Genomic DNA, 12166 nt, shown 5'->3' with positions numbered 1-12166 from the left:
TACAATATTTGTTTTTCTCTTTCTGACTTACTTCACTCTGTATGACAGTCTCTAGATCCATCCACGTCTCAACAAATGACCCAATTTCGTTCCTTTTTATGGCTGAGTAATATTCCATTGTATATATGTACCACATCTTCTTTATGTGTTCATCTGCTGATGGGCATTTAAGTTGCTTCCCTGACCTGGCTATTGTAAACAGTGCTGCAGTGAACATTGGGGTGCATGTGTCTTTCTGAATTATGGTTTTCTCTGGGTATATGCCCAGTAGTGGGATTTCTGGGTCATATGGTAATTCTATTTTTAGTTTTTTAAGGAACCTCCATACTGTTCTCCATAGTGGCTGTATCAATTTACATTCCCACCAACAGTGCAAGAGGGTTCCCTTTTCTCCACACCCTCTCCAGCATTTGTTGCTCGAAGATTTTCTGATGATACCCATTCTGACTGCTGTGAAGTGATACCTCATTGTAGTATTGAATTGCATTTCTCTAATAATTAGTGATGTTGAGCAGCTTTTCATGTGCTTCTTGGCCATCTGTACATCTTTGGAGAAATGTCTATTTAGGTCTTCTGCCCATTTTTTGAGTGGGTTGTTTGTTTCTTTAATATTGAGCTGCATGAGCTGTTTATATATTTTGGAGATTAATCCTTTGTCTGTTGATTCGTTTGCAACTATTTTCTCCCATTCTGAGGGTTGTCTTTTCATCTTCATTGTAGTTTCCTTTGCTGTGCAAAAGCTTTGAAGTTTCATTAGGTTCCATTTGTTTATTTTTGTTTTTATTTCCATTACTCTCGGAGGTGGTTCAAAAAAGGTCTTGCTGTGATTTATGTCAGAGAGTTTCTCTAAGAGTTTGATAGTTTCTGGCCTTACATTTAGGTCTGTAATCCAATTTGAGTTTATTTTTGTGTATGGTGTTAGTGAGTGTTCTAATTTCATTCTTTTACATGTAGCTGTCCAATTTTCCCAGCATGAATTACTGAAGAGGCTGTCTTTTCTCTGCTGTGTATATTTTGGCCTCCTTTATCAAAGATAAGGTGACCATATGTACGCGGGTTTATCTCTGGGCTTTCTATCCTGTTCCATTGATCTATATTTCTGTTTTTGTGCGAGTACAATACTGTCTTGATTACTGTAGCTTTGTAGTATAGTCTGAAGTCAGGGAGTCTGATTCCTCCAGCTCCATTTTTTTCCCTCAAGACTGCTTTGGCTATTCGGGGTCTTTTGTGTCTCCATATAAATTTTAAGATTTTTTTGTTCTGGTTCTGTAAAAAATGCCATTGGTAATTTGATAGGGATTCCATTGAATCTGTAGATTGCTTTGGGTGGTAGAGTCATTTTCACAATGTTGATTCTTCCATTCCAAGAACATGGTATATCTCTCCATCTGTTTATATCATATTTAATTTCTTTCATCAGTATCTTATAATTTTCTGCATACAGGTCTTTTGTCTCCCTTGGTAGGTTTACTCCTAGGTATTTTATTCTTTTTGTTGCAGTGGTAAGTGGGAGTGATTCCTTAATTTCTCTTTCAGATTTTTCATCATTAGTGTATAGGAATGCAAGAGAATTCTGTGCATTAATTTTGTATCCTGTAACTTTACCATATTCATTGATTAGCTCTAGTAGTTTTCTGGTAGCATCTTTAGGATTCTCTGTGTATACTACCATGTCATCTGCAAAGAGTGGCAGCTTTACTTCTTTTCTGATTTGGATTCCTTTTATTTCCTTTTCTTCTCTGATTGCTGTGGCTAAAACTTCCAAAACTGTTGAATAAGAGTGGTGCGATTGGGCAACCTTGTCTTGTTCCTGATCTTAGTGGAAATGCTTTCAGTTTTTCACCATTAAGGACAATGTTGGCTGTGGGATTGTCATATATGGCCTTTATTATGTTGAGGTAGGTTCCCTCTGTGCCCACTTTCTGGAGACTTTTTATCACAAATTGGTGTTGAATTTTGTCAAAAGTTTTTCCTGCATCTATTGAGATGATCATATGGTTTTGCTTCTTCAGTTTGTTAATATGGTGTATCACATGGATTGATTTGCGTGTATTGAAGAATCCTTGCATCCCTGGGATAAATCCCACTTGATCATGGTGTATGATCCTTTTAATCTGTTGCTGGATTCTCTTTGCTAGTATTTTGTTGAGGATTTTTGCATCTATATTCATCAGTGATATTGGTCTGTAATTTTCTTTTTTGTAGTATCTTTCTCTGGTTTTGGTATCAGGGTGATGGTGGCCTCATAGAATTAGTTTGGGTGTGTTCCTTCCTCTGCAATTTTTTGGAAGAGTTTGAGAAGGATGGGTGTTAGCTGTTTTCTGTATGTTTGATAGAATTTACTTGTGAAGCCATCTGGTCCTGGACTTGTGTTTGTTGGAAGATTTTTTTTTTTGCGGTACGCGGGCCTCTCACTGCTGTGGCCTCTCCCATTGCGGAGCACAGGCTCCGGATGTGCAGGCTTAGTGGCCATGGCTCACGGGCCTAGCCGCTCCGCAGCTTGTGGTATCTTCCTGGATCGGGGCACAAACCCGTGTCCCCTGCATCAGCAGGCGGACCCTCAACCACTGCGCTACAAGGGAAGCCCCTGTTGGAAGAATTTTAATCACAGTTGCAATTTCATTACTCGTGATTGGTCTGTTCATGTTTTCTATTTCTTCCTGGTTCAGTCTTGGAAAGTTATACCTTTCTAAGAATTTGTCCACTTCTTCCAGGTTGTCCATTTTATTGGCATAGTGTTCCTTGTAGTAGTCTCTTAGGATGCTTTGTATTTCTGCGGTGTCTGTTGTAACTTCTCCTTTTTCATTTCTAATTTTATTGATTTGAGTCCTCTCCCTCTTTTTCTTGATGAGTCTGGCTAATGGTTTATCAATTTTGTTTATCTTGTAAAAGAACCAGCTTTTAGTTTTATTGATCTTTGCTATTGTTTTCTTTGTTTCTATTTCATTTATTTCTGCTCTGATCTTTAGGATTTCTTTCCTTCTGCCAACTTTGGGGTTTTTTTTTGTTCTTCTTTCTCTAGTTCCTTTAGGTTAGATTGTTTACTTGAGATTTTCCTTGTTTCTTGAGGTAGGCTTGTATTGCTATAAACTTCCCTCCTAGAACTGCTTTTGCTGCCTCACAGAGGTTTTGGATGGTCATGTTCTCGTAATTTGTCTCTAGGTATGTTTTGATTTATTCAGTGATCTCTTGGCTATTTAGTAACGTATTGTTTAGCTTTCATGTGTTCGTCGTTTTACGTTTTTTTCCCCTGTAATTCATTTCTAATCTCATAGCATTGTGGTCAGAAAAGATGCTTAATATGATTTCAGTTTTCTTAAATTTACTGAGGCTTGATTTGTGACCCAAGATGTGATCTGTCCTGGAGCATGTTCCATGTGCACATGAGAAGAAAATGTAATCTGCTGTTTTTGGATGGAATGTCGTATAAATATCAGTTAAATCTATCTGGTCTATTGTGTCATTTAAAGCTTGTGTTTCCTTTTTAATTTTCTGTTTGGATTATCTGTCTATTGGTGTAAGTGAGGTGTTAAAGTCCCCCACTATTATTGTGTTACTGTCAGTTTCCTCTTTTATAGCTGTTAGCAGATGCCTCATGTATTGAGGTGCTCCTATGTTGGGTGCATATAGATGTATAATTGTTATATCTTCTTCTTGGATAGATCCCTTGATCGTTATGTAGTGTCCTTGTCTCTTGTAACATTATTTTAAAGTCTATTTTGTCTGATATGAGTATTGCTACTCCAGCTTTCTTTTGATTTCCATTTGCATGGAATATCTTTTTCCATCCCCTCACTTCAGTCTTTGTGTGTCCCTAGGTCTGAAGTGGGTCTCTTGTAGACAGCATATATATGGGTCTTGTTCTTGTATCCATTCAGCAAGCCTGTGTCTTTTGGTTGGAGCATTTAATCCATTTACATTTAAGGTAATTATCAATATATATGTTACTATTACCATTTTCTTAATTGTTGTGGGTTTGTTTTTGTAGGTCCTTTTCTTCTCTTGTGTTTCCCTCTTAGAGAAGTTCCTTTAGCATTTGTTGTAGAGGTGGTTTGGTGGTGCTGAATTCTCTTAGCCTTTGTTTGTCTGTGAAGCTTTTGATTTCTCTATTGAATCTGAATGAGATCCTTGGTGGGTAGAGTAATCTTGGTTGTAGGTTCTTCCCTTTCATCACTTTAAATATATCATGCCACTCCCTTCTGGCTTGTAGAGTTTGTGCTGAGAAATCAGCTGTTAACCTTATGGGGGTTCCCTAATAGTAACTTCTTGAATACTGTACTCAATTGTACTCTTTCAATACCTCAAGATTGTTGTATATTTTAGAGTATAATAAAACACAGATGTGAATTGTGAAAAAATGAGAAGGATTATAATGCATGGGATTATATATTAACCACAATTATAATGCTAATCCGTTGTGTGTATCTTTTTCCTTTCTGTTTTCCTTTTGTGGATTCAATAGGTATTTTTCTGCGTTGGAACAGATCTTCCAAGTATTTGGATGAAGCATATGAAGAAATGGTTAACATCATTGAATATAACAAGGAATTACAAGCAAAAGTAAATATCCTTAGGCGGCAGTTGGCAGAACTGGAGACTGAAGATGGGATGCAGGAGAGTCCCTGAATTCCAGATCCCCTGCAGCCCTCGGAGGACCATCAGGACTGGTATCCCATCTCTCTCTCCCTTGCCCTTCAGTTCACTTTCACACAGTAGCCTTAAACTTAAGGCTTTAGATGTGAGAACCTTCTAATATAATGGACTCCTCAAAACTTTATGAATGGAACTTACTATAATTATTCCATGTTTCATGTGGCCTGTTAGGCCTCTTCACTTTGGGAGCAGGAAGGAGGTGCTAGTCATTTTATTTTACATGAAACAAGTGACCTATTTAATGCCATTTGTGTTATATGCCATTTCACCCTAAGCTTTTCTCTGCATCCACTTTTCAAACAGTGCTCCAGACCAGTCAAGAATATGATTAAACTCTTAGAGAATATATGTTAGTTTAAAAAAAGGATCAGACTTTGAAGCACTCCAAATATAGAAATATTTTTCAAACCTGAAATGGTTGATAAACGAAGAATTTTGTGTTTAACATACCATTTCCAATACCTTTGCCACATAAAAAAGCCATTCTCTTTAAAACAGTTTTGGACTGACAGAGCTGAATTCATCCTCATTCTGATTTGTCAAGAAAACAAAAGCTGAATATTTATTCAAGGTAAATTATTTTTACGTAAAGGGCAACAGCTATAGTCCTCTGATATTTACATTAAGAAGAAGTAAATTTATTGTAACAGATACTAAAATATGTGCAATATAGAAATAAAGTAGGAATTTGTTACTGATAAGGTATCTTTAGTGTTGAATTGGTTTTTCAGGGTTTTGACACACATGTTAAATGTGTGTCAAATACTGGATGTAATGTTAAACCGTCATTTAGAATAGATGTTAATTTGTTATGATTAAGCTACAAATACGGTTTCCTTAAACCAGAGATGCACCGCCCTTGTCTGAAGTTCTTATTGCACTGGTTTATGTATGGATATGTGTGTTTTATTATGTTTTGTTTTATTTTTAAATATTCTAAGAGTTCACTAATACTAAGGTTAAAATTTTCTTATTGTCTTGAGCCTTTTGAAGATTTATCTTGACTGCTGATTTGTCCATTATATGCTAGGCAAATAATAATTTAAGTGGAGGTGAAAGTTTATGAACGTGATGCAGCTATGTTTTAAACTTCAGAAGCCAATTTGAAATGTTTCAATGTTACAGAAACAGTGACGACTATATTTATGTGCTATGCTGGTTTATGCCTGCAATTCTAAAATTTGTGGTTTGGTGCTTTCCTTATACATTTTTGTTTTGTGGCACAGGTCGTTTTAACAGATACTGTCAATTCTAGTTTTCCTTTAAAAGGATAGTTGAAGGGCAATCTTTAATACCATTTCTATCCCATCTATATATAACCATTTCATTGTAAAACACACCAAAACTGAACCCTGCTTTAGGGCTATGTATTGAGTTAAAATTTTAATTCTTCAAAATCAACTGTAGGAAAATCTATGGCCACATTCAGAAGCCTTAAAAAGTGGCAAATACTTTCTGTTTCCTCAGACTTTTAGCAAAAGGCTAGACAGCAATCCACAGAGCTCTCTTTTGGTAAATTAGTCTGCTTTCTCCTCTAAGCCCAGTTTTATTTGTGACCTGTTTTGTTGGCTATAGTTATGAATCTTGGGGCATTAAAGCCCTCACCTAAAGGCTAATAAGGCAAGGAGCAAAGAAGGTGTACTTTCTTGCTGTAGACATCTGTGTGTTGTGTGAAATGTCTGTATTAATTTTTTAAAAGAGGAAACACCCCAGCATTTTATGGATCCTTAAAATTGAAGAAGGCGCCTTTTTCTTCTCAGTTAACGGCCCCATAAGGAAAACCATATAGAGATTTTCTTTTAGTGATTCTTTAGAAGTGACTCTCACTGGTAATATTAATTGGCCATAAGGCTTCTGTGGGTGGAAACTTTGGAGGGATTTTTTATTAGCTTTGGTCATGGAGAAATTGTATGCCATCAACTTATAACTGTCTTCCTGATGAACATTTTATATGTGAGCCAGAGTACAGTAATAGCATAGTGTTTCAATTTCTTTTTCTTTCTCTTATTGAGACAGCAATCATAAGCTGTTTGGACAAGTTTGTGTTTTAGTGTTAATTTATAATTAGGGATTGTCCAAACCTCAGTTCTGTTTACAGGGTGTAAAAACAAACTTTGGTATCAATACAATTTCAAAGGGGTCATCTAATAAGACAAATACTAAGGTTTCCACAAACCTGAGAACTCTGTCAAAGACAAGTGCTTTATCAATATAATTTGAAGAGGGTTTTTAGTAATACTATTAAGTTACTTATCCCTTGGATGAAAAGAATAATTACAGTGGATATACTTATGAGAAGCTACTTATTAAAGGTTAAGTTTGGAGAATTGTCTTTGATAAATATGGCTTTAAAAACTTTAATGAAGAGAATGATGGCCAAATTAGTGAGCATGCAGATTACCCCATTACAAGCCAATAATAAAGTGAGATATAATCAAGTTCATGTACATTATTGTGAAGGCTGGTTTACATTTTTGGAATGCAAAAAGTAAGCCCCACAAAGAATATTTTTAAAATATTGCTACAGTACAAGGATCCTTAGATTTAAATTAATAATTTTTTTAAAATTAGAGGAACATAGTTTGTTATATAAAAATGCTGAAACTTTTTGGGTGGTCTAAGACTTTTCAGTAGTTTGACGTTTTTCATTTTGATTTTATTAAATGGGAAGAAAACAAGCAGAAATTACAAAATCTTACAGATTTAAGACACCTATAAATTTGTTTTATTTGTAAGAAAACTTAGGCCTTTGAAGCAAGTTTTTAAAGTGATTTTTGGGAAAACTTTGGAAGACGATAGATAGTCATTTAAGATCCGTATGGAGAATTTTAAAACTTTTCTTTGAATTCTAAAGCCTGATTTTGTAGAGGTGATATGTCACTGCTTTTCATTTTAAAGGATGAAAATTTAGTGAGATTTTAGTCTTTGATTCAGTCAGTATTTATGTTAAATAAAAAAGTCAATATATGGAAAAGATTTGACCAGTAATTGTCTCTTGAAGTGAAAAACGGGGAACATTTTGCTGCATTTAAAAATAATCTGCTTGAAGATATAACTCTTAAAGTTATCTGGTTTCAAGATTAGTTTTGTTTTTTTTGTTGTTGTTGTTTTTGTGGTGCGGGCCTCTCACTGCTGTGGTCTCTCCCGCTGTGGAGCACAGGCTCTGGACACGCAGGCCCAGCGGCCCACGGGCCCAGCTGCCCCGCGGCACGTGGGATCCTCCCGGACCGGGGCACGAACCCGCGTCCCCTGCATTGGCAGGCGGACCCTCAACCACTGCGCCACCAGGGAAGCCCCAAGATTAGCTGTTTTAATTGTTAGTCTTAACTAAGTCATCAGGTTCACTTACTATCAGACCTTAACCTGAGACACAGTTTTGGTATTTACCCATATCCAGATTTAATGAATTAAAACAACATGAATCTATTAGGAGCACTCTTTATCAGAGAGGTATTTCCTGGACAAAAAATGGGCAATATTTAGAACAGTTAGTCCCCTGGTTCTGGAAGCTTTGAAATTTATGAATGAAGTCATTCATTCAGTACCTCTGATACAGGTTTATCCTATACCTCAGGACAACAGAGATTAATTCTTTCTTATTCTTTAACATGGCTCAGATCTTTCCCCTCCAGAGCTGGTACAATATGTTATTATAGGTAGTATTTTTGTGTAATTCACCATCTTAACAAAAAACAGTAAAAGACTGGTTTCTACATTAATATCTATTCTCAGATGGTATGAAATGCTAATTTTTGTTTTCTTGAATAAAACAACTTCTGCCTTCACTCAGTCCTTATAATCTAGTGTCCACAGCATTTTCTTCCTTTAAACCAAAAGCCCAGAAGAGACCTTCTGAAACTCTAGGGCTAGGTTTTAGAAAGTCTGAACTTGTAATCTAAATTCCCTTTAAAATAAACTAATGTCCTATTTTTGAACTGCAGTGCAGAACTGTAGTTTCTGCTTAATTAATGAAAAATAACGGGGCTCACTGCAGACACTACATTGTCGTGGAAAATACTTCATGATGAGAGCTTACTGTCTTCTAGGGCCATTCTGTTTATCTGTGAGTATACAGATTAAATATATTTGTGATTTATAATAAAAACAAGTTGTGCAACACTGCCTGTGTCTCTCTGCCCAAGACATTTGCTTCACTTTTTCAAATGCATGTATTTTTGGAGAGGTGGATTATTCTACACAAACACACCCTGAGTTCTGCTTTTTAGAATCCTTATAGATCTATTATCATCTACACTGAAAGTGTTGTACTTGCACAACTTAGTTATTTTAAAAAATAAAAAAGAGTATGTATTTCTTCAGTAGCCATGCATTTGAATTGTACTCTTGATATATTTGAATGTGACTCTTGGATTTAAGTGCACTATTATTCATGTCTTACACAATAAAACTGCACTGTATGGCAAATGTGTCTGTAATGTATGCTTTGCTAAAACCTCAGAGTGCTGTAATGTACAGGTTTCTACATGATGAACCTGTCAGCATATAGGGGAAATCCTGAACTTCCGTGAAGTCTGTGTAACATTTTAGTATTATTTGTAATGTTCCCTTAAGTGGTAAGTTCACTTATGTCCTAAGACTGGAATCATTTATCTTGAGTTGGCTGCTTTGTCAAGCTTGGTTTACTGAATCAAACAAACGTGTCAAACATGGTACTGTTATCTTAGTGTATAAGATTTATGTGTCATGTTCTCCCTCTGCCTCGGAGGACTGTTGCATAGACGCTAGTGTTAAATATCTATAGACAATGGTAATAAACTTTGAATACATTCAAATGCAGTAAATTAAATCTATAGGCTGACTTATTTTCAAATATTTGTGAAGGTTTTGGCAGTGTCTTGATTAAAATTGCTATATATATATTTGGACCTTATATTTTGAAAAAATTCAGATCTGTGAAAAAGTTGCAAAATAGTACAGTGATATTCCTTAAATATTCAATCTAGGTGAACAGTATAACATTTTTCACATTTGCTTTAACACCCTTGAGTGTGTGTATGTATGATTACTATTATTTTGCTGAAACATTTGAGGGTAAGCTGCAGACGTCATGACCTTTCCACCTAAATACTTTCCACCTATAACTCCCAAGAATTAGTATATATTACATGTGCTATTTATTCAATATGTATTGATATGAATAAATCAATGAGGGAAAAGGCAAAGCTCCTCCTTAGGGTAGAATGCCAGCTATGAAATATAGAAAGAATGATGACATTAGAAAATCACTGTTTAGTCATTAGTAATAACTGATTTAGGGAATCACTGTCAGTGGATGCTAAAACTAGCAGGTGAAAGTTTGTGAGCAAAACCATATAGTCTCAAAGTATCTTTCCATAAAATACCAGTTACAAAGAGGAAAACAGTTAACTTTACAGTGAAGGAAACTGGTAGATACCAACCTAATCCAAACATAATTAACATCACTAGTAATGGAACAAATCAATATCATGTGCCTTCTGATAGGATCCACTGAGAACATAGCATCATTTTTACGGCATTTTTTGCAAAAAACAAAAAGCACAACCTGAATCTAATTATGAGGAAACATCATGCAAACTTTAAATTGAGGGACATTCTACCAAATAAGTCTGTATTCTTGTAAATTACAGAGCTTATAGAGGAAAAGGAAAGACTGAAAACTTATTTGTAAGTTTGAAATTATTTTTTAAAAGCACAAAGTGAACAGAAAATAGTATCTATGCAAAGCTATAGAATTAAAATGAGAAAATATTTCAGCTGATGAAAATTATCCCCCAATAAATGAAACGTTAAGCAAAATAAAACTCTAACACACATTCCAAAAGGAATAAATACCCTTAAACAAAATTTCTGTATATGATATGGAAAAAAACCTCAAATGAGAAATCAGAAAAACCACAACAGAAATAACCAAAAATGAAACAGGAAGGTAGAAAACGGTTAAGTGAACTCAGGAACAAATTTGAGGAGTAAAGACAAAGTCATCTTGAAGGTGAAATCACTCAAGGGAGAATAGGTTCAACTGAAGATTTATTTAAAAACGTTGACAAAAAGTATGAAAGGCTAAGAGTGAAAATAAAAATAGTAAGCAAAAAGGATGAGAGAGAAAGTGATGGACATAGAGGACACTCAGAGAAGAGCCAATATATGAATAATCGGAGTCCCTGAAGAATAAAAACAAAATAATGGAACAGGACAAATATCTAAACCTATAATCCCAGAAATGTTTCCAGAAATAAAAGTCTGAGTAGGCTTGGATCCAGATTGGTCAGTTTCAAGACATACCCTAGTAAAAACATTAGACTTTACATATGAAGAGGGGGTAAAAATCCCCAGGGCCTCTAGGCAAAGAGAATATTTAAAATCGGGTTGCAGCAGATGAAGGAGCAAGAAAAAACCCACCAGACCTAACGAAGAGGAAATAGGCAGTCTACCTTAAAAAGAATTTAGAGTAATGATAATAAAGATGATCCAAAATCTTGGAAATAGAATGGAGAAAATACAAGAAATGTTTAACAAGGACCCAGAAGAACTAAAGAGCAAACAATTAAAAATTCTCTATAAGGAATCAATAGCAGAATAACTGAGGGAGAAGAATGGAAAAGTGACCTGGAAGATAAAATGGTGGAAATAACTACCACAGAGCAGAATAAAGAAAAAAGAATGAAAAGAATTGAGGACAGTCTCAGAGGCCACTGGGACAATATTAAACGCACCGTGATTCCAATTATAGGGATCCCAGAAGAAGAAGAAAAAGAGTCTGAGAAAATATTTGAAGATATTATAGTTGAAAACTTCCCTAATATGGGAAAGGAAATAATCAAGTCCAGGAAGTATAGAGAGTCCCATACAGGATAAATCCAAGGAGAAACAAAACAAGACACATATTAATCAAAGTATCAAAAATTAAATATAAAGAATACTAAAAGCAGCAAGGGAAAAGCAACAAATAACATACAAGGGAATCCCCATAAGCTTAACAGCTGATCTTTCAGCAGAAACTCTGCAAGCCAGAAGGGAATGGTGGGATGTAATTTAAAGTGATGAAAGGGGAAAACCTACAACCAAGACTACACAGCAAGGATCTCATTCAGACTTGACAGAGAAATAATAACCTTGACAGACAAGCAAAAGTTACGAGAATTCAGCAACACCAAGCTAGCTTTACAACAAACGCTAAAGGAACTTCTCTAGGTAGGAAACACAAGAGAAGGAAAAGATCTACAAAAACCCAAAACAATTAAGAAAACGCTAATAGGAACATAGATATCGATAATTATGTTAAATGTAAATGGGTTAAATACTCCAACCAAAAGACATAGACTGCCAGAATGGATACAAAAATAAGACCTGTATATATGCTGTCTACAAAGACCCACTATAGACTTAGGGACACATACAGACTGAAAGTGAGGGGATGGAAAAAGATTCCATGCAAATGGAAATCAAAAGAAAGCTGGAGTAGCAATTCTCATATCAGACAAAATAGACTATTACAAGAGACAAAGAAGGA

At 35.4% G+C, this 12166-nt stretch overlaps 1 protein-coding gene and 1 long non-coding RNA gene across 5 annotated transcripts in view; one reads left to right on the top strand and one right to left on the bottom strand.

Annotated features, from left to right (window-relative positions):
- MTMR9 (myotubularin related protein 9) overlaps positions 1 to 9078 on the top strand; it is a 92226-nt gene extending 83148 nt beyond the window's left edge. For both annotated transcript variants that reach the window (XM_033857569.2, XM_073805774.1), the window contains one exon: positions 4463 to 9078. In XM_033857569.2, coding sequence (XP_033713460.1) covers positions 4463 to 4626 — 164 coding nt within the window. In that variant the 3' untranslated portion in view covers positions 4627 to 9078. The remainder of the gene's footprint in view (positions 1 to 4462) is intronic.
- LOC117312549 (uncharacterized) overlaps positions 1 to 12166 on the bottom strand; it is a 194713-nt gene that overhangs the window by 8048 nt on the left and 174499 nt on the right. The gene's annotated exons all lie outside the window — the stretch shown is intronic.

This window comes from Tursiops truncatus, chromosome 6, assembly GCF_011762595.2.
Source record: "Tursiops truncatus isolate mTurTru1 chromosome 6, mTurTru1.mat.Y, whole genome shotgun sequence".
Lineage (NCBI taxonomy): Eukaryota > Metazoa > Chordata > Mammalia > Artiodactyla > Delphinidae > Tursiops > Tursiops truncatus.
The sequence above is the reverse complement of the archived record's forward strand: the minus strand, read 5'-3'. Positions and strand labels throughout refer to the sequence as shown.